This window comes from Mytilus californianus, unplaced genomic scaffold (genome assembly GCF_021869535.1).
Source record: "Mytilus californianus isolate M0D057914Y unplaced genomic scaffold, xbMytCali1.0.p SCAF_1, whole genome shotgun sequence".
NCBI classification, from domain to species: Eukaryota; Metazoa; Mollusca; class Bivalvia; order Mytilida; family Mytilidae; genus Mytilus; species Mytilus californianus.
Window position 1 is genome coordinate 23768070 of NW_026262581.1, and position 23356 is coordinate 23791425.

General features: G+C 32.9%; 1 protein-coding gene across 1 annotated transcript; it reads right to left on the minus strand.

The window, feature by feature from the left end:
* Positions 1-22557, minus strand: LOC127717496 (tubulin beta chain-like). The gene is made up of 4 exons (XM_052223171.1): positions 22172-22557; positions 3943-4051; positions 2103-2458; positions 1-968 (listed from the first exon to the last, which is right to left on the minus strand). Exons 1-4 carry the CDS (start codon positions 22226-22228, stop codon positions 150-152), a joined length of 1341 nt encoding a protein of 446 aa, XP_052079131.1. The 5' UTR covers positions 22229-22557; the 3' UTR covers positions 1-149.
* Between the last annotated feature and the right edge of the window lie 799 nt (positions 22558-23356).

The window sequence follows — 23356 nt, forward strand, 5'->3', positions numbered from 1 at the left end:
TCCTTTGTGCAATGCGTTTTCCTTTAATCATACTCTTCACAGATTTAAAAAGGACTAAACGTATAAAATGTGTGTTTTAATTATTTGTCCTAATATATCAAGTCAAATCTTATTTAATGGTGTCCGAAAAAATGTAAGTCTTTGAAATTTTACATTTCATCAAGTTCATCTTCTTCTTGCTCATCAAAGTCCATGTCATCTGCTGTTGCATCCTGATATTGTTGGTATTCAGAAACTAAATCGTTCATATTCGACTCCGCCTCGGTAAATTCCATCTCATCCATTCCTTCACCAGTATACCAATGAAGAAAAGCTTTACGTCGAAACATTGCTGTAAACTGCTCAGAGATTCGCTTAAATATTTCTTGAATTGCTGTACTGTTACCTATAAAAGTAGCCGACATTTTCAAGCCTCTTGGTGGAATGTCACAGACAGCAGTTTTGACATTATTTGGAATCCACTCTACAAAGTATGAACTGTTTTTATTTTGAATATTAAGCATTTGTTCGTCGACCTCTTTCATTGACATAGGTCCTCGAAACATACAAGCAACAGTCAAATATCGTCCATGGCGAGGATCACAAGCCGTCATCATATTCTTAGAATCAAACATCTGTTGTGTCAGTTCTGGTACAGTAAGTGCGCGATACTGTTGACTACCACGTGATGTTAAAGGTACGAACCCTGGCATGAAGAAATGGAGACGAGGAAACGGAACCATGTTGACGGCTAATTTCCTCAAATCTGCATTCAATTGTCCGGGAAATCTAAGACATGTTGTTACACCTGACATTGTTGCCGACACAAGATGATTTAAATCTCCATATGTTGGTGTGGTCAACTTCAGTGTTCTGAAGCAGATGTCGTAGAGAGCCTCATTGTCGATGCAGAAAGTCTCGTCTGTGTTTTCGACAAGCTGATGAACAGATAAGGTTGCATTGTAAGGCTCAACAACGGTGTCCGAAACCTTTGAAAATAAAAATGCGTTTGATATAAATTGAGGCATTAGCAAATTTTACAGAATTATCAACACAAAAATATTGTATCAAAGAACATATAAAAAAAAGCTATAATAGTGGCGGATCCGGGGGGGGGGTCCTGGGGGTTGGAACCCCACTTTTATTTGACGATCAATGCTTTTGAATGGGGACATATGGTAATAACCCCAACCCCCCGCCCTCCACCCTTTGTCCTGGGTTGGAACCCTCCCTTTTTAAATTCCTGGATCTGCCCTGGCTATAATAATTGATGTTCATATTTAATGGATCTTTGTCCCTGAAATGAATAAAACAGAACATGTCTTCTCCATGTAAATTAACGGTCGGTAAACTTTATAAACACATGTTCTTCTTTGGTTTTAACGTGTTGTTGGGGTTGCTGTGTTATTGGGGTATACTCACATCTGTTTAAACAACATTTTAAAATATATGTAGAAAATTATATGTTTTAGCTGATAAAATATATATCTACTAAAGCAAGAATCGATACTAGACTTCATTTGTACAGTAAATTAAAACAAAGTGAATTGTATCGTTTGTGTTACCGTTGGTGCGCATGTCTAGGCTGACATTCATTGGGAACACCTACAGCTTAACGTTTGGACAGTAAAACAGTAAAATGCGGATACATCAGGGAGAACTTATAACCAGAAGGGCCTACGAAAATTATCTTTTGACATTATAATTATTTTCAATGCATAAACAATGACTATATTTTACTTTATAGTCTGTTCGGTTATTTTTAGAAAATTGAATATATGTTTACTGTCCTCTTTTTCTCGAATATGGCCTGCCGAAAAAGACTAATCACCATGTTTGCACTCACATGAGCAACTCGATGGCTGCCACATGTGGAGCAGGATATACTTACCCTTCCGAAGCATCTGAGACCACCCCCGATTTTTGGTGGGGTTTGTGTTGCTCAGTCTTTAGTTTCTATGTTGTGTTTTGTGTACTGTTGTTTGTCTTTTCGTCGTTTTCCGTTTTCTGCCATGGCATTGATAGTTTTTTTTTTGATTTATGAGTTTGATTATCCCTTTTGTATCTTTCGCCTCTTTTTTGCTGAAATATACTTGCACTAAAGTATTATACAGGTATATTACCTTTGGCGATGGCATTACAGAAAATGTGTTCATTATCCTGTCGGGGTATTCTTCTCGGATTTTACTGATCAATAATGTTCCCATGCCTGATCCTGTTCCTCCACCCAGAGAATGTGCCATCTGGAATCCTTGTAGACAATCGCATGTTTCCGTCTCCCTTCGGATGACATCCATTACAGTATCTACCAGTTCGGCTCCTTCCGTGTAATGACCTTTGGCCCAGTTGTTCCCAGCACCCGACTGCCCAAATATATAGTTATCAGGTCGAAATAGTTCCCCAAAAGGACCCGATCGCACAGAATCCATGGTACCTGGTTCCAAATCAAGTAGAATTGCCCTAGGGACATATTTGTTTCCTATAATTATATGAAAAACACATTATGTTAAAGGCAGACTAAAGACAGTACAGATTTACAGTTTTGATTCCTCTGGATATTTTTTCCACATGTTCGATGTTTTTGAGTGTATATAGTGTTCCTACCTCATCAATTTGTCTAACTGCAGTTTATTGACAATATTTCATGCATATTCAGGACGAGAACACAAATGGCAAATGAACAGTTAATCCGATATGTTGGTTCTGGAAATTAGGTCGACCGGATAAATGGATGGGGAATGTGTATACTAGTAGACTATTTATTTGAGAAAGTGTTTTTGAAAAGAAAAAAAACAAACAAACAAAAAACAACAACAAAAACGTTTGAGAGCTTTGAACCAAAAAGCTAAATTCATGCAAACAGTTCAATCAAAACCGTGTGAGGTCAACTTTCAAGTTCACAGTGGATTGTGAACCTAATATTACAGTGGAATTTGAACCTAAAATTTAGTATGCAATTACTTGATTCGTGAACTGGAAAGTTAAAGTGAAAATGTATCATATCACCATTAATGTATTTACTGGGACCTAACAAAACCAACTGAGCCTTAGTTAAAATAGTACGCATACTCAAAATAAACAAGCATTCTGAGAGTATTGCATGGCAATACATAGTCCCCTACCGGTTAAAAATTAACTGTACTGGAACAAAATGCTAACTTGATCTAAAACTTGTCATGGTGTAAACTATATAACAAATATCAAGGCAATATCTTCAAGCATGACGAAAAAAAGTGTGGAAAACTGATTATGTAGGTGAATTTTCTAAGTCCAAGGACAATAACTCTGCACAAAATCATCAGACTGAAACAAAATTCAAAATTGGTCTGTAACTTGTCATGATAAAACTATATACCAATTATCAAATTAATATCTTCAAGCATGACGGAAAAAAGTGTGGAAAACTGATTATTTGAGTGAATTTCTAAGTCCAAGGACCATAACTCTGAACAAAATCATTAAACCAGAACAAAATTCAAACTTGATCTGTAACTTGTCATGATAAAACAATATCCCAAATATCAAATAAATATCTTCAAGCACGAAGAAAAAACGTGTGGAAAACTGATTTACCGGACTGACAGACAGACAGACTGACGGACGGATTGAAACCTAAAGTCCCCTTCGACTTCGTCGGTAGGGGTATAATTAACTAAAGGAATCGATTTTGTTCTATACATATATATATATCAGCTTTTTCTCAAGCTACACAAATTTTTTCTCATGTACTTGCTTTGATTTTTTTCTTTTGAGATAGATGTTGTATACGCATGCATAGCAGTAAAGTTCAAATATAAGAGACATACGGTTGTCTAATGTGTGAATGGAATTTTCTTTAGTCATCCACCTATCTCCTTCAGTTACTTAATCATATATACCTTATGATTTTAATTACGTCTTTAAGACATGAACACGTGACAAGATTAATGTAAAAACGTCTAACAGTACGAACATATCACGTACCACTTGCTTCGCTGAAGTAAACACTGATTCTCTCAAGTTGTAGGTCAGAGTCGCCATGATAAATTCCACTAGGGTCTATTCCATGTTCATCCGAAATTACCTCCCAAAACTATAGAAATAAAAACATTAGATTTATAATGTTCTACAATTGAAGGCGTGGATCTGAAGTCCTATACCGTATATCCTACAAACATGATACAGATATTGACTATACAGTCAGCAATTGAAATATATTCAAAAGATGACAAATTTTTTAAAAATTTGTTTAATAAGCCCTTTTTCATATCCAGATTGCATTGCAAAACAGTCTAGCTATAGTCAAATTGGGAACAAATGTACACTGTACATGTAAACCATAATTCGTCTTACAGAAACAACCAATTCAAGTAATAGTTTGAAATTATTGTAAGCAAAAACAGTAAAGTTTTGCAATGCAATTTGGATATGAAAAAGGGCTTATTAAACAAATATTTTAAAAAAGTTGTCATCTCTTGAGTATATTTCAATTGCTGACTAATCACACAGTACAACACATGGAGCTTGACACCATGCAAATTTCAGGAACCTCTGATTTGAAGTTGCCTGAGAAAAAATCTACGAAAAATTCACAGATGGACAGTTGGACAGAGATAAAGCATACTACCCCCTTCTCCTCGGAACGGAGGTTTAATAAAAAGATACAATGTAGCAAGAGACAGTCACAAGTAGCACAACTACAGATTTCACAATTTCCGAAACAGTGGCGACACTTCGATAAACTTACACGATTCGAGTCAGTACAAGCGCCGTAGAACAGAGACGATTTTATCAGTGTGTTGCCCGGTCATGCAACCCTCTACGTGTTTCAGTGTACACAGCTACTTTAGTACAATCAATATTGATGTACATATGATAAGATGCATATTAACTGTACATTTTTTAATATGTATATAAAGTGTTGAGATGCATATAAACTGACTGCGCACATGTTAATATGTATATTATATTTACATCTGGAAAGATGTAAATAGGTCTTTCCACTTTTCTTTGGAAAGACCTATTGTATTTGTTCTGATTATTAGGTCTTTCCACTTTTCTGCGGAAAGACCTATTGTATTTGTTCTGATTATTAGGTCTTTCCACTTTTCTGTGGAAAGACCTATTGTATTTGTTCTGATTATTATTTTTTTCTTCCGCCAAATTTTGTTATCGTGTAAAATTTTTGTTTCGCAATATGTCGCTAAGATATTTCTTATATAGTATCATACAGTTTATGCGCTTTTTATTTTCACACATTCTAAGCCGAACATTTTCTTTGTAAGAGTTATCTCCCTATTCACTGTTTATCAAGTGTGTGCATCTCCTTCGTAACAAAAAAAGATATCGACAAAATTCTTTTTCTAAATTGTTCGTTACATCCTCAAGAATTTTTGGCTAATTTGGATCGAAGCGATTCGATGAAATTTTAAAGGAGTTATCTACCTTTACCAAATAAATTTGTCGGTATGTTTTTTTAACTCATAAACCGTTAACCGTATAACCCTGGAATCTTTTATTTGAGGTCCCTAGGTCCTAACTTAGAAAATGAGGTCAAGGTCAAAGGTCAAGGTCAAGTTTAAATTTTGACTTTTCCTTGTTTTTGCATTTTCTCCAACACTTTTAAAGATATATATGAAAGAACAAATGCAAAATGTTTGCTTTATTGTAATGAAGGTATGTTACATTCGGTTTGAAACAATCTAATGGCATCTTATAGGAGTAAGTGCCCCTGAAATGTACAATTATAATATTAATTGATTATTACTTCAACTTGGTTCATTATAAAGCAATATGACCTTTTACAAAAGGTTGGATGACATATGACTTTGAAAAATGACAAACGGAAGTGATCTTCAGAAAACCGGAAGTAGCCATTTTTGCACTTTCTTCATGGAAAAGTACTCGGAATCCATTTTTGTAATTTTAATACATAAACTTATCACTGAAAACTAGAAATGACTTTCGATAAACCGGAAGTGGCCAATTATCTCCTGGTTTACAAGCAAAAGTATATATAAACTATATATATTTGGAATTAGTGTGAAAGAAACTAGTATATGAGACCGGAAATGACATTTACTTCACCGGAGGTAGCTTATTATCTCCCTTATTTCACTCAGAAGTATATAGAAACCACTTATTTATCGCATCAGTATGAAAAAACTGATGATAAGATGCTAATTTTAACTTTGAGTAAATACGAACTAGCTTTTTTTCAATAAATTTAAAAATTGCTGTAGAAAGACCTTCAATTGTTCTCTGAACAATTGGTTTTTAATTTTTTTATTTTTTTTTTTTCGACCGCCAAACTTTGTTCTTGCGATAAATTTTTATTTCACAGTATGTCGTTTAGATATTTTTTATATAATATCGAACAGTTATTCGCTTTTAAGACTGACCCTGTTTAACCGAACACTTTTTATTGTAAGAGTTATCTCCCTAAACACTGTTTTTCGTGTGTGCATCTCCTTCGAAACCGTAAAAGATTACGACAAAATTATTTCACCAATTTGCTTGTTAAATCCTCAGGATTTAAAGAATAATTTTAAACGAAGCCATCCTGAGACTCCATATGAGAGTTATTTCCCCTTATGCATTTCATATAAGGGATATGCATTTGTAACTGGTAAACCACAAGTGATAGAGACCTAGGGTCTTTTGATTTGAGGTCCTTGGTCCAAAAAAAAAGAAAATAAGGTCAAGGTCATATTTTAAATTTTGATTTTGGCTTATTTTCACCTCTTTTCAAAAACTGTATAAGATATTGACAACATATATTTACTAAATTGTTAGTTGGGACATGTCGTAACACATACATATTGGTTAAAAGGGTAAGCTAACACTAAATTGGAGTTTTCTCCCCTCTTATATTTAAAATTATGCATATGGTGATAAAACTCATTAACCATATATAATTCAGACCTATGGTCTTTTGATTTGGTTTATGACCTTGAAATTGAGCTCAAGGTCATAGGTAAATTTGACATTCTAGATTTTGGCCATTGCTTTTACCATGATAAAGCCATGGGACTTTTTGCATTAGGTTGCAAGCCACTTGGCCATGGAAAAGTAAACCGGAAGTAGCTATTTCTTCTACTTATTTAATGTAAAGTATATTGAACCATATATTTTTAGAATCAGTGTCAAGTAAACTATCAAAAAATACCGGAAGTGACATTTTTCAAACCGGAAGTAACAAATTAACTTCCTTATTTAGAAAAAAAATGTATAGAAACCATATATTTTTGGAATCAGCGTACACTAAGCTATCATTTGACGCTGCAAATGACATTTTAAACCGAATTTTAATAGTTTCATATCAAAATAGATCTTTCCGGTTGGAAAGACCTTCAATTGTTCTCTGAACAATTGGTTTTTAATTATACTTTACATTTGTAAAGATATATATTAACTGTTTGTATACATTTTTACAGATATACAGTTTATATACATTTTTACAGATGTACAGTTTATATGCATCTCAATTGATGTAAATTTTATATAATACAGCTTTACAGATGTACAGTTTATATACATCTCAACAAATGTACAGTTTATATACATCTGAATAGATGTATCTAAAGATTGCTTGTACTAAAATACTTCTCAATTTTCTGCAATGAGAGTGAATCATTCTTTATCTTATGGTTTCATTAACGTAACTATAATTATAGTTTATGATTTTATAACCCTTTGCCTATTAACGTCATACATGTATTTGTTTAAGATAGTTATCATCGGTGTCCTCATGCGGATGTATATAAATGTTACTGGCTATAAGGTGTACGTGTATTTTATAAAACGAATTACGCCCTGTGTTGTCATGTTCTGCGTGTTCTTCTGCATGTTCTGATTTTTTAAAACAAAAAATTACATGTGACATCGAATCACTAATGACTTATTTTGGATTAGAATAAAGATTGACGTAGCCGTTTACATGGAGTACGTAGTTATGCAAAACGAAATTTCACATTAATTCATTTTATATTGAGATGTTTATTTAAGAAAGACAAAACTGCACAACTTAAATATGTGAATACAAAGATGTAAATCGTATTATTTATATACAATTGTTTCAAACATAGTTCATATACCTAGCATATATATGCATATATCAGAGTTTAACTTTTACCGATTTTCTACCATGTTATACAAGTATTCATCATTTGTATTGAAATAATAAGTCAAACTTTGTTTTACAAGGAAGACGATGGCCCATCACAGAAACAAATATCTTCTTTAAGGAAAAGACATATAACACTTTGTGTAGACAGATGTTATTCAAACATAAATATCTCTGAAACTGACAGCATATAGTACATAATTGATTTTATTAGGTCTTTCCACTTTTCTATTGGTTTTCTTCTTCTGATTATTATTATTATTATTAGGTCTTTCCACTTTTCTGTGGAAAGACCTAAATGTATTTGTTCTGATTATTAGGTATTTCCACTCTTCTGTGGAAAGACTTATTGTATTTGTTCTGATGTTTTTTTTTTTCTTCTTCCGCCACATTTTTTTCTTACTTGTTTTGTGGTTTCGCAAGATGTCGCTTAGATTTTTTTAATATGATATCGAACTGTTATTGCGATTTTGAAACTGACCCTGTTTAGCCGAACACTTTTTATTGTAAGAGTTATCTCTCCAAACACTGTTTTTCTTGTGTGCGCATCTCCTGCTCAACCGTTAAAGATAACGACAAAATTATTTCACCACTTTGCTCGTTATATCCGTAAGATCTTAGAATAATTTTGACCGAAGAGGTCCGGAGACTCCATATGGGAGTTATTTCCCCTTCTGTAATTAAAATAAGTAAAACGTAATTGTAACTGGTAAACCATAAGTTGAGGTCCTTGTCCAAAAAAAAAAAGAAAATTTGGTCAAGGTCAAAGGTCAAGGTTATATTCTAAATTTTGATTTTGGCTTATTTTCACTTCTATTCAAAAATCGTATACGATATCAACAACATATTTTTACTAAATTGTTAGTTGCGACATGTCGTAACACATACATTTTGGTTAAATTAGATTTTTCCCCCCTTTTGTATTTAAAAATACGCATATGGTGATATAACTCATTAACCATATATAATGAAGACCTAGGTTCTTTTGATTTGAGGTCCTTGGTTTATGACCTTGAAATTGAGCTCTAGGTCATAGGTAAATTTGACGTTTTAGATTTTGACCTTTGCTTTTACCTCTTCTTCTTCTTCTTCCGAATACGGGAGTAGACTCCTAGGTAGGAGTGTAAAACTTCCCGGAACTTGTGTGCTATGTACATATGGACTTAATATAAAATAATATGACAAAGAAAAATCATTAACAATAACATATATACATTATGTACAGTGGCTTTGTAGTTTAATAAGTTGTTGTGGCTCCTTCAAATGTTAGAGTGGATATGCCACTTTTGAAGGATTCCAGGGTGTCAGACATACCTATTGCTTCAGGTAGTGAGTTCCAGTCCGAAATAGTGCGAGGATAAAAAGAAAATTTATAGAAATCTTTATTTGTTGATATTTGCCTAAATTTATGTTTCCCCCTAGTACGTCTATCAGATATTGTTAAATTGTCCTTAGGAACTTCCACTAACCCCCAATTTATTTTATATAGCATAGTTAATCTAGCTTTTTTCCTTCTTATTTCTAAATTTTCCCATTCCAATGATTTAATTAAATTTGAAACTGCTCCAGGTGATCTGTCTTTATAATCATTGAAGACAAACCTGGCTGCCTTACGCTGTACCTGCTCAACCTGAGTGATGTGTTGCTTTTTGTACGGATCCCATACAGGGGAAGAGTATTCGACGACTGGACGGACAAGTGATGTGTACGTAAGGTTTTTGACCTTACGTGTGCAGTTTTTTAAGTTCCTACGAAGAAAACCTAAGGTTTTATTTGCCTTACAAGTAATATTGTTTATATGTGTTCCCCAATCAAGATCATGGCTTATAGTTACGCCTAAATATTTACTATCTTTTACTGCTTCTAAAACATGATTGTGTAATATATAATCAAAAGTGGAAGGTTTACTTTTTTTAGAAATATGAATAACATAACACTTCTCAGGATTAAAATTCATTTGCCAGTCCTCTTCCCATTGTACTAAACTAGATAAATCTTTTTGAAGTAATTTGGCATCAGAACTATTATTAACATTTCTGTACAATAAACAGTCATCTGCAAAAGGTCTTGCATTGCAAGTTACATGTTCGGGTAGGTCATTAATAAAGAGTAAAAATAATATTGGGCCTAAAACTGTTCCCTGAGGGACACCAGAATCAACAGCTAATTTTGAAGATTTAACACCATTTAATAGTACCTGCTGTTGCCTGTCAGCTAAAAAGTCATTTATCCAATTTAAATTTTGATTCCTAATACCATAAAAGTTTAATTTCTGGGCTAATCTTTGATGGGGGACTTTATCGAAAGCTTTGGAAAAATCTAAAAGTATAACATCTATTTGGTTACCATATCCCAATGATTTTGCAAGATCTTGTAAACTGATGATAAGTTGGGTCTCACAAGACCTTTTACTTCTAAACCCATGTTGACTATCATTTAATATGTTATTAATTGTAAGATGTTTCCTTATGTTGCTTGTTATAATGTGTTCTAGAATTTTGCAACATATTGCAGTTAGTGAAACTGGTCTATAATTAATAGCGTTATGCTTGTCACCTTTTTTAAATATTGGTACAACATTAGCCTGCTTCCAATCAGTTGGGATTTTACCAGTATCAATAGATTTTTGGAAAAAGAATGTCAAAAATGGAGACAATTCTTCTGCAAAGTTATGTAAAAAATATGCTGGCAGATTATCAGGGCCAGTGGCTTTGTGTGGATTTAAGTTTTTAAGTAACTTTAATAAGCCATTATTACTAATAAATATGTCTGGCATAGTGGGGTGGGGACTTGTACCTTTATTAGGCATAGAGGATGTATCTTCGGTAGTAAAAGCCTTTTTAAATTGTTCATTTAGGATGTTAGCTTGTGTATTCGGCTCACTATATAATAAGCCATCCTTTCCTCTTAATGGTGAAACACCAGATGTTTCTGTTTTTTTACTTTTTATAAATTGCCAGAAAGATTTAGGTTTTACTTCTAACTGGGGGCTAATTATTTCTTGCATGTACGTGCTCTGGGCTCTTCTTATTTCTCTTTGAGCAGTAGCTTTTAACTTTTTATATTTATCTTTATGTTCTTGTTTACCAGTTTTTTTAGCTTTGTTGTAAGCTTTACGTTGTTTTTTACATAAATGGTCTATATCCCTATTTGCCCAAGGGTTGGTGTACTTAGATTTAGTTATTTTGCTTGGTACATTTTCATCTATTATTTTATTACTACCTTCTTTGAATTTATTCCATAATTGGTCAATATTTAAATTTTCATTAGCCTGAGATATAAGTTCAGATATAAAATGAGATGTTATGTCTTTTATCTTTTTAATATCAACCTTTTTCCATAAATAAATTTTATGTTGTGATTGTTTAGATCTTTGGGGCTTGCAGATTGCATCCACTAATACAATATCATGGTCAGATATACCTGGTATGGATTTTATTTTTGTTATCAATGCAGGTTGGTTTGTGCAGAAAAGGTCAAGGATATTATCTTTCCTAGTTGGAAAATCAACCATTTGTTCAATGCCTAAGTTGTTCAGCATATCTATAAATGCTTCATTCAGCTCCTTAGTATACAATGAGCCAGATATATTTTGCTCCGGCCATTTTATGTCTGGAAGGTTAAAGTCACCACCAAGCCAGAAGGTGGAATTTTTAAATTTTAATTTAAGTTCATTAATTTCAATGATCATTTGTTTGAGATAGTCTATATCATTTTTATTTGGTGGTCTATATGCAGAAATAATAACTAAGGATTTAGTATCAGTTATATTAATTTGGGCAGCAATAAGTTCTACATTTTTGCTTTTATATACTTCTTGGCAAATAATACCTTTTTTAATGGCGATTAATACACCTCCACCTTCTTTTCCGACCCGGTCGTTTCGGAATATATGGTTTCAATAAAATTATATATGTATACATGATAAAGCTATGGGACTTTTTGCATTAGGTGGCAAGCCATTTGATCTTGGAAAAGCCAACCGGAAATAACCTTGTGTAAACCGGAAATAGCTAATGTTTGTATTTATTTAATATAAAAAGTATATAGAACCATATATTTTTGAGATCATTGTCAAGTAAACATTCAAATAATAACGGAAGTAACATTTTTCAAACCGGAAGTAACAAATTATCTCTCTCATTAAAAACTAGAGGCTCTCAAGAGCCTGTGTCGCTCACCTGTATTTACTGATGCTTTGGAAATCATGTAAAATCAGGTTAAAATCATAATTAATAGTATTAGACATTGTGTTAGATATTACATATTATAATGATATCTAAGATAATAACAAAAAACTGCAAAATTTTTGTAAAATTACTAACTCAGGGGCAGCAACCCAACAACGGGTTGTCGGATTCGTCTGAAAATTTCAGGGCAGATAAATCTAAATCTGATGAACCTTTTTGCCACCTGTCAGATTTGCTCTAAATGCTTTAGTTTCAGAGATATAAACCAAAAACTGCATTTTACCCCTATGTTCTATTTTTAACCAAGTCGGCCATGATGGATGGAAGGGCGGGGTCATCGGACAAATTTTTTTAAACTAGATACCCTAATAATGATTATGTCCAAGTATGGTTAAATTTGTCTCAGTAGTTTCAGAGAAGAAGATTTTTGTAAAAATTTACAAAAAATTGTTAAAAATTGACTATTAAGGGCAATAACTCCTAAAGGGGTCGACTGACAATTTTGGTCATGACAACTTATTAGTAGATCTTACTTTGCTGAACATTATTGCTGTTTACAGTTTATCTCTATCTATAATAATATTCAAGATAATAACCAAAAACTGCAAAATTTTCTTAAAATTACCAATTCAGGGGCAGCAACCCAACAAAAGGTTGTCAGATTTGTCTGAAAATTTCAGGGCAGATAGATCTTGACCTGATAATCAGTTTTACCTATATCAGATTTACTCTAAATGCTTTGGTTTCAGAGATATAAGCCAAAATCTACATTTTACCCCTATGTTGTATTTTTAGCCATGGCGGCCATCTTGGTTGGTTGGCGGGGTCATCGGACACATTTTTTAAACTAGATACCCTAATGATGATTGTGGCCAAGTTTGGTTAAATTTGGCCCATTGGTTTCAGAGGAGAAGATTTTTGTAAAAAGCTAACGACGACGACGACGACGACGACGACGACGGACGACGGACGACGGACGCCAAGCGATGAGAAAAGCTCACTTGGCCCTTCGGGCCAGGTGAGCTAAAAATTGTATTGAAACCATATATTTTTGGAATCAGCGTACAATAAGCAATCATTTAACGCTGGAAATGATATTTTAAATCGAATTTTAATATTTTTCATATCAAAATAGGTCTATACGGGTGGAAAGACCTACAATTGTTCTCTGAACAATTGGTTTTGAATTGATATTATATTTGTTACATTTTTAGACGTTTTTACAACAGAGAGTTGGTATTCCTATGGGAACCAAATGTACTTATCTTCTTAACGACTATTTTGTTTTTCGTTTGAAGAAGGCTTCTTATAGGCTTTCTCAAAAAGAATGAACAGAAGCTAGCATTACCCTGAACTTTATGTTCCGATATATGGATAATATCCAAGTTTGCTAGCTATGTTGATCGCTATGTCATTGAACTGTGAACACACGATAAAGATACCACAGATATTGTGCTTAAGTAGGCTTAAGCTAGAAATTGACTTCAGAGAACTAATAAAATTTACGATAAAAGAGATGATTTCAGTTTTCTCATTGTGAACTTTCCATTTCAATGTAGCAACATTCCAGCATCGCCTACATATGGAATATGTACATATTTATGGGCTTCGCAGTTTATACGATATTCCATGACTTGCGAACTGTATCATAATTTCATTGATAGAGATTTGGTGCTAAGGAAGTTATCGAACTTTTGGTTCCTAATGGTAAAGTTGGAGTCACCCCTTCGAAAAATTGATGACTGTTATGGAATGTATGTGTCACAGCTGACCACGGTATGTAGCCTTACCATCCTCTTTTCCTCGATTATGACAATCCTCATTGCATGAATGTGACTTATAACCAGATTTTTACCTGTCATGATCAGCCCATTATTTACCCTTCTTGTATCATGAGCTGCTTACCCTTCAATATGGAACGCCACAGCTGTCTTATGTGGAACTCTGATATTACTTTATGTTGTTTTATTATTACTTGATGATATTTTGTCTTTACTTAATATGGTTTTGACATTACGTAATGATGTTTTGATATAACTCAATATGGAATAGTCATTACTTAATGATATTTCGATATTACACGATATGGTTTCGTATTGATTTGATGTAGTTTTGTCATTACTCAATATGGTTTTGTCATTACTCGATGTGGTTTCACCATTATTTAATGTGGTTGTGTCATTAGTCAATGTGGTTTTAACATTACTTGATGTGAATGTATCTTAACGTTTTGTAGTTGTCTCATTACATGATGTGGTTTTGTTATTTTGTAATGATGATTTGCCTATTCTTTATATGGTTTTAACATTACGTAATGATGTTTCAAAATATGACGATTTTACACTACATGATGTGTTTGTTTCATTATTTGATGTGGTCCTGTCATTCTTTGATGTGGTTATCCCATTACTTGATGAGGTAAAATCACGTGACCAATTCGGAAAAACCTGCTCTATTTTTAGATAGATTTCCATGTTGTATGTGCTTTGGATGAGTGTGGCCATCCATCGAATTAGAGTTCAAATTAAAGTTCGGGTTACTGTTTGAGTTATACTTTGAGTTAGTCTTCGATTTCGAATTCAAGTCATTATCAGAATTAAAGTTTTAGTTAGCATTGAGTTTCGAGTTGGACTTCAGAGTCGAGTTTGAGTCACATTTAAAGGTATAGTTCTAGTTACAACATTAAATAGAGTCACTTTTTGAGTTTGAGTAAGATTCGAATTTAAGTCTCATTCAGATTAATTAAGATTTTGAGTTGAAATTCGAGCTATCTTATATGAGTTCGTAATTAAATTTTCTATCGCGGAACAAGGACTTTTGCTCGGGCTTCCGAAAAGAGGGCTCCTGGGTATGCGTACAAAAGATAAACAATGTTACAGTATACAAAACGCAACATACATGTAGAAGTTTAAATAATGTTAGATGTGGTGTGATTGACAATGAGACAACTATCCACCAGAGTTTAAAAGTAGTGGGTGTAAGCAATCATATATCGGCAACCGTACAGCCTTCAACACACCGTATAGTCAGGTCAGCTACAAAAGGCCACCATGCACCATGTGACAAAAAAAATTCAAACGACAAAACAAACGGTCTTATTTATATTTAAACAATCTACAAAAAAAAATGACACACATTTATACAACGACAACAATTGAACTTCATGCTCCTGACTTGGGGCAGGTACATAAAGAAAGTGCACGTGGCGGAGTTTAAGTTCAATTATCTCCCAAAAGAGCAAATGATAATAAAAATAAAAACCCTGACCACATTCACACTTTCAATAATTGTACAAACAGCCAGCAGAGTGAAAACTTCCTAGCATTCAAACTGTGGGAGGAGTTATCTGGAAACGCTCTTCTTATGCAAGTAAATTTCCCCAAAAATTACAAAAAAAATTCAACTATCTCCCAAAAGAGCAAATATTAATAAACATTAAACCCTGACCACATACACACCTTCAATATATGTACAAACAGACAGTAAAGAGAAAACTTCCTAGGATTCAAACTGTAGGAGGAGTTATGCGGAATAACTATATATCCATAATGGGACGGACAGACGGACGGACGGACGGACAGGGGTAAAACAATATGCCCCCAACTTCCAGTTGCGGTGGCATACAAAACAATTTCATTTGGCTGACTCAATAGATCGGTATCACTGGGTAATATAAATCTATCGGGGTGATCTGGGATGCTCCAGAAAGGCACCCGTCGTGTTATTCGAGAAAGTACAAACCCAGTGATTTGGTTTTATTTGGTAGTTCAAATTCAAGGAAAAGATGACGGTATTATGGTTACGACCACTGGAACATGTCCGTCGTCACATGTGGAACAGATATTCCAAAAAGTTTATTTTTTAATTAGTGCGAGGTAGATCAGGGAATTCAATTGATTACAAATAAAAGATTGATATTCATATAAGTTCGCTAAAAAAAATCGGAGAATTCTTATTTTATAGTATTTATGCTTTGTCGCTAAGTCCGAGCCCCCTCCCCCCGTTTCCCTGTAACTTTAGTGTGAGTTGATTTGAAGTGTTTCATTTGTTAACAATAAAGTTCAAGTCTTTTGATTTGTGTCGAGCCTGCGACATCAATGTAGCGGCAGTGAGACACAACAATCCTATATTTCGTCGTCGGTAGTGGCGTCGGCGTCTCCATCTCCATTTTTTAAAATTTCTATTGAGTTTAACCTTTCATTATACATGTTACTAAACATGTATGCCATCATAATTTTGTACTTTTAGAATATCATACTGTATTTGTTTACCTCAACTATTGTATCTGTATTTGTATTGTATGTTTCTCTGTAAACTTGTAATTAGTTTTTAGAGAATAAAGTATCTATCTATCTATCTATCTATCTATAGATCGTTAGGTTTCTAGTTTTTTTACATTTTTCATTTCGGGACCTTTTATAGCTTACTATAGGGTAAAGGTTTTGCTTATTGTTGAAAACCATACAGTTTGTTTTAGTTAAATAAAACCGAATTAAACTGTTTTGACATGATAAATTTGTAAACCTCCATGAAGTGTGATAAAACTTGTATAGGAGTTATAATTCCTCAATTTCAAGAAAAAGCATCTACAGAAAAACATTTTTTTTTAATTTTGTTTTTACCGATAAATGTATAGATAAATGTACAGCCGATCGACATGACGCTTTTATACTTACAGCAGCAATATCAGGCGAGACACAGGGTTCCGTGGAATATTTTACAAATTTATTGCAAAAATACTGCTTCCGTTTGAGAACTTAGGATGAAAACAACAAGACCAAGTGGTTTGGGGATATCCCAATTATTTCCGAAGTACTGTAAACTTTTTAATACTTTTTTTTCTTATTATTGTCCGCCGTTCCCCTTTTTCATACCAAATAACTCTGAACAACCACTCGAACTTTAATTTGAACTTTAACTCAATGGATAGCGATACCGATCCAAAGCACATTAAACAACTTACAAATTAATGATATATTGAAATCTGTTTAAAAATAGAACATATTTTTTTCCGAATTTGTCACGTGATTTTACCTCATCAAGTAATGGGATAACCACATCAAAGAATGACAGGACCACATCAAATAATGAAACAAACACATCATGTAGTGTAAAATCGTCAAATTTTGAAACATCATTACGTAATGTAAAAACCATATAAAGAATAGGCAAATCATCATTACAAAATAACAAAACCACATCATGTAATGAGACAACTACATAACATTAAGTCACATTCACATCAAGTAATGTTAAAACCACATTCACTAATGACACAACAACATTAAATAATGGTGAAACCACATCGAGTAATGACAAAACCATATTGAGTAATGACAAAACTATATCAAGTCAATACGAAACCATATCGTGTAATATCGAAATATCATTAAGTAATGACTATTCCATATTGAGTTATATCAAAACATCATTACGTAATGTCAAAACCATATTAAGTAAAGACAAAATATCATCAAGTTATAATAAAACATCATAAAAAGTAATATCAGAGTTCCACATAAGACAGCTGTGGCGTTCCATACTTCAAGGGCACTCAAGTTAAGGATTTTCGCTCCTTTATTTCAAAATAACAATCTTTTTGCAAGACTTATAAATTGATAATATTATAACGGAACTTAAAAAGTAAAAAAAAATGACAGGTACGTGCCCTTGTTTTTGAAATATAATCGATTGAAAATTTGGCGGGAAATGATTCTCTCTAGATTTTTCATGCATTTAACATTGGCACCTTTTTTCTTTGAAAAACTATGAAAAAATAACAAAGATGTTATAAGATTTTAAAAATTTGCTTTTAAAACTGTATGTAATAAAATTATAATAAGAAAAGTAGTGGTAAGCGGGCAAAACTTATATTGGCACTACATAGATAAACCTAGAGGATTCCAAATATCTGACGAAAATTCTAAAACAAGCCTATAGAACACCTTTAAATAACAGTTTCTGACTGGGATCGTCAATCTTTACTTTTCTGTGAAGTTTTTTGTGGACGGCTTTGAGTTTGTTCTATTTGGTTTTTCTTTTGGTCATAATCTTTTCTGCTTTCCTATGACTTATGGTATTTTATTGCCCTATCAATTGGCATCTTCTCTCCTTTTTCTTACAAATGTTAGATTTGAATTCAACAATTTACCAGGTCGTTGTACCTTGCAATATTCCTTCAAACAAAAGTCATTCTAATATAGGTTTTAAACGTATTCTGCATATCAATTTCAACTTTAAATATATTCATTTTAGCTATGTACAATTTAAGATATGTCAAGAATTTTGTAACAGATCTTTCTGGAATCTCTGAGTCACCATTTAGTTTAAGTATGGATATTCTACGTAAAACGGAAAACACATGTACAAGTAATGAATATATTTTTGGTTTCTTGTATTATATAGCCGAGGTCTCATTTTTGACCAACGATAGGTGAATGACCTTATGTATTCATATCACAATTAAGGGGGAAAATATCATTACACAGCAATACATTTATACTGATTACCAAAAGAAAGCAACCGCAACCGAGTTATATACAAATGGTTCTGCCTTTTAAACTAAAAATTGGATTTGTCAGAAATTTTGACATTTTGCTTTTCTGATGACGAAGAAAAAATGTAAATTGAACATGCTGAAAGACATTCGGAAAATGTATTTTCCAATTCTAAAATCAAACAACTTTGAACGAAAAAAAAGTACTGGGAGTCATGAACAAAGGGAAACAAAATTGATAAAAGATTTTCTATTTTTTTTTTGCCTTTTTACACAAAACTTATAGAAGCAAATGTTAAAATTCCAGCTTGTCAGTGAAAATATGAGAAGTCACGTGTATAAACTAGAGGCTTTAAAGAGCATGTTTTGCTTAACTAGGTTTATGTGCATTTTCAACAATAGACACTGTCGAACATATTGGACTAGCATAGAATTCATGATAAAACTATTTTTTCTATCTTCTATTGGTGATACATTTTTTTTCTGTTTACTGTTTCTCTCTGTCTTCATGATCTTCTTTATTTTTTGCCAAAAACAAGAATAAAAAGGATAAACACTGTCATTTAATGGCAAACACTCCTATACACAGTCTACTAGCGATTGCAGAAAAAAAATTACTCATTTCTAGATATCTTCTTGCTGATAATTGTTGTTTGTTAAAATTTCTATCAATCTATTTTAGTTTTTAAGATATCAGCCCAAAACGCAGAAAATGGCAAACATCGTAATTAAAGGGAAGTAACTTCAATAATGACTCGTCCGTCTTGCTGTTCAATTTTGCTTCTCAAATAGTCAAAAGTACTCTTCTTTATCTTTTATAGTTTTCAAGACAATAGGAAAATATGAAGAAAAAAAGGTAAAATTCGTCATTAAAGGACAATAACTCCAATAAGGAGTCGTCTAACGATTTCGGTCATTTGAATTATTTGTAGGTCTTGTCTTGCTGATCATTTTTGCCTTTTAAGATTTTATCTATCTATTATTGGTTTTTTTTAAGATTTAAAGAAAGAACATAGAAAAAAGTTAAAATTGTCATTAAAGGACAATGACTCCAATAAGGAGTCGTCTGACGATTTCGGCCAATGACTTTTTGCAGATCTTGTCTTGCTGATCATTTTTACTTTTTGAAGTTATTATCAGTCTATTATAGTTTTTAAAATATTAGGCATATATTGAAAAAAAAATGTTAAGATTCGTCATTTAAGACCAGTTTTCAAGATAATTGACAAAATTTGCATTTTACTCCTATGTTCTATTTTTAGTCATGTCGGCCATGTTGGTTGGCAGGCTGGGTCATCGGACACATTTTCAAAACTTGATACCCTAATGATGATTGAGGCTTATTTTGGTTAAATTTTGCCCAGTAGATTCAGAGGAGAAAACATTTGTAAAAGTTGACGGAGGAAGATGGACGACGGACGCCAAGTGATGAGAAAAAGACAGTTGAGCTAAAAATGAATGAATGATTGGTCGATTGACATCCCACGGCAAATGCACATTTCAAGATATTTTTTTTTTTGCTGAACGTCCACAGAATAACATTATCCTGATAAATGAACAAACCTCTATGTAACAAATTGTGTAATGAACACCTTCACTTCCTTTTGTCATTAATAATATCAAAATGGTGTCAAAATTTCATGTAAAAATGAAAGATCACACAAAATAAACATCTCGTTTGAAAAGACCTTTAATCCCATGTTTTATACATCTTAGCACTAATCAAGAAATTTCAGGTCCAGGGATTAAAGCTTGCCACTGCAATAAACGCAGGCGAAGATCTTTTTTAGGGAATAGGGAGAGGGGTTCTCTTTTGCGAATTAAAAATTGAGAATGGAAATGGGGAATGTGTCAAAGAGACAACAACCCGACCAAAGCAGAAAACAGCCGAAGGCCACCAATAGGTCTTCAACACAGCGTGAAAATCCTGTACCCGGAGGCGGGCTTCAGCTGGCCCCTAAACAAAAATGTGTACTAGTTCAGGAAAAAAAACCTATTCCTCCATTAGAGTTAAGAGGTCGTTCCTTATATATATATAAAGATTAAAATTCATGGTCGTATGCCCCTTAAGTTCATGCTTTTAGATGACTTGAAAATTTCAACAGACAAGTGATTTCAGTTTTAAAGGTTATGCATGATTTCTAGTGCATGTCATCATCGTCTCGGGGATTTTAAAACATGTATTTGCTGCTTTCTTGAAAGTACATGTAGATATAGAAACGCTGACAAGGATTTAGAAGTTTTGAACATTGTTAAGTTACTGTTGTCACTTATTTGCATGTGAACCTGTTTCCCTTTCTTCAATTTCATTGCGTAGATAGTGGATTGTTTTCTTGTGACTATTTTTCTTTTTTGTTGTGACTATTTGTCTTTTTTCTAGTGACTTTTTTCCGATGAAATTTTTTGTCGGGTCTGCATGTCGGTCTATGAGGCCCCTCATAGGGGTGTCCAAGTAATCACATAATCACAAATTTTTACCAATATAATCACATAATCATTAATTATTTTTTTAAACAAGATAATCAAATATACAAAAATACAATCCTAGATTATCAAATAATCAAATAATCATGAAATATTTGGTCTGGTAATCAAATAATCACTATAAAAACGGCCAAGTAATCACAAAATCAAAAACCCCATGAGGAGGCTCTAGTATAAAGCAGGGTTGATATTTATATAACATATACATAACATTGACATTTCGCGTAATGCATATGTGCAAGTAACATTTGCCGATGGATATCAAACAATTGTAAATAAGATATACTACAATCTAGGCAATCATGTAAATAATTAAAGGAGGAGTTGAGTATATTGTGAAAACTATCATCCTCTGAGTTAAAAATTCATGCTGTTCAGAATAAAAAAATAATGTAATAATTTACATGAATAATACATGATAAATGATAGAAAAACATGAGAAGCTTCGTAGAAAACCCATAAACATAAACATCAACAATATTGACCCTCCCTAGTTGTAAACCAGACAAAATTGACAGTTGTATGATGTGTAATTACGTCGGTAAGTAGTTAATAACGAGGTCATTGAGATAGTAATCATATGTGTATTGGAAGTAGCAGCCATTTTATACATGATATTTAGAAAACAGGTGCCCCTCCCTCCTATGAAAAGTTAATTAATCAATTGAAACAGAAGAGGTCACTTGGAAATACTTTTTAACATCTTCACCGGCAAATTGTATGAAAATTATTTACACTGTGAATTTGAATAAGTAAAGGTAGATAGACATATATATGTATTTAGGTTGACGCGTGTATTTCTCTCCGCATTCTTCGTCAATTTGTACGAATATCAATGCATTATTGTGGTCAGGAATTCGATGATAAATAATATTTGGTATGAAGATAATTAAAAAATCATATAATGAAAATGATTACCTTGGAACCGATTTGATTTCCACACTGCCCTGCTTGAATGTGAACTATCTCCCTCATCTTGTATATGTATAACGTCTAAATATTGATGACGAATTTCCGCACGTGTACAAGTTGGTGGGTGATTAATTAATACGCAATGTAAAAATAAAAGCGCGTTTGCTATTCTTGTCTTGGGCAATTAAGAACGATATTTAGATAACATACTCGACATTAATTATCTGGAACGATACGCATGTCAACCACTTTCAGGAGGATCATTCCGGAAAAAAAAAATACTCTAGTCGAAAAGTGTATAGTTAATTTTTAAATAATTTATCTGAGGGATGAGGCGAAAACTTCCTATTCGTGTGACAAAAGGCATGTGTGTGTCAACGAACGAGGTTTTACATGTATATCTGGCTGATGAATTCGGTAAAGGAATGTGCCAAGAGACTATGCATCTTAAAGAGGAAGTTAAGAGTTGAGGCGAGGAGGCATGCTAGCTTCTACTACGATGCATAAGCAGCAAGAAAGACTTAAATAATAAAAACAAATACATAATGATTTATAAAAGGAATTTCCTTGATATACTTGCAATATATGCAGAAAACTAATGAAAACGGGGTCCATATCCCTAAGCGGCTGTGTCTCGAGGTGGGTTTATATATATATATATATAAGGTTTACAAATCTATTAAAAATTAATTAAAAATCAAATTCATCTGTTTAAAAGATAAACGTTCAAGCGTAAATGTTTAATTGACAGATTTTGACAGCCAACTGAGTAATTTAGTTAAATGTTTAAGTTATAATAATATATGGTTTAATTTTTTGTTTACAAAATTGCTTATGCAAATCAATTCCAGTTATTTATAAGACATGTATTACCAAAACCAGACTTATATTAGTTATCATAATTTAGCTATAGAATGTGGACGTTACTCTGTAATTTCTGAAAAAAAAATGTAGTTTTTGTAAGGAGAACACAGAGGCTGCGATGCATTTCATTTTAAAATGTCTCAATTATCAAGGTTTTATATCTTATTTTGTAAAACCGTATTATTGGAGAAAAACTTCTATATATAAAAATAGACAATTAATAAGTTCGAATATTCATAGAGAGCTATGTAATTTTGGTAAAGTCATATTTCGTGCCAAAAATTAAGATCTGACATGTATATAATGTTTCACACTACCTTCTTCTAT

Bases quoted from the DNA above. Each gene is read 5' to 3' on its own strand.
- LOC127717496 (XM_052223171.1), bottom strand. From the start codon at position 22,228: ATGAGGGAGATAGTTCACATTCAAGCAGGGCAGTGTGGAAATCAAATC. The intron at 4,052-22,171 runs GTAATCATTTTC...TTATTTCTATAG, and splicing joins GAAATCAAATCGGTTCCAAG to TTTTGGGAGGTAATTTCGGA. The intron at 2,459-3,942 runs GTACGTGATATG...ATATAATTATAG, and splicing joins TTACTTCAGCGAAGCAAGTG to GAAACAAATATGTCCCTAGG.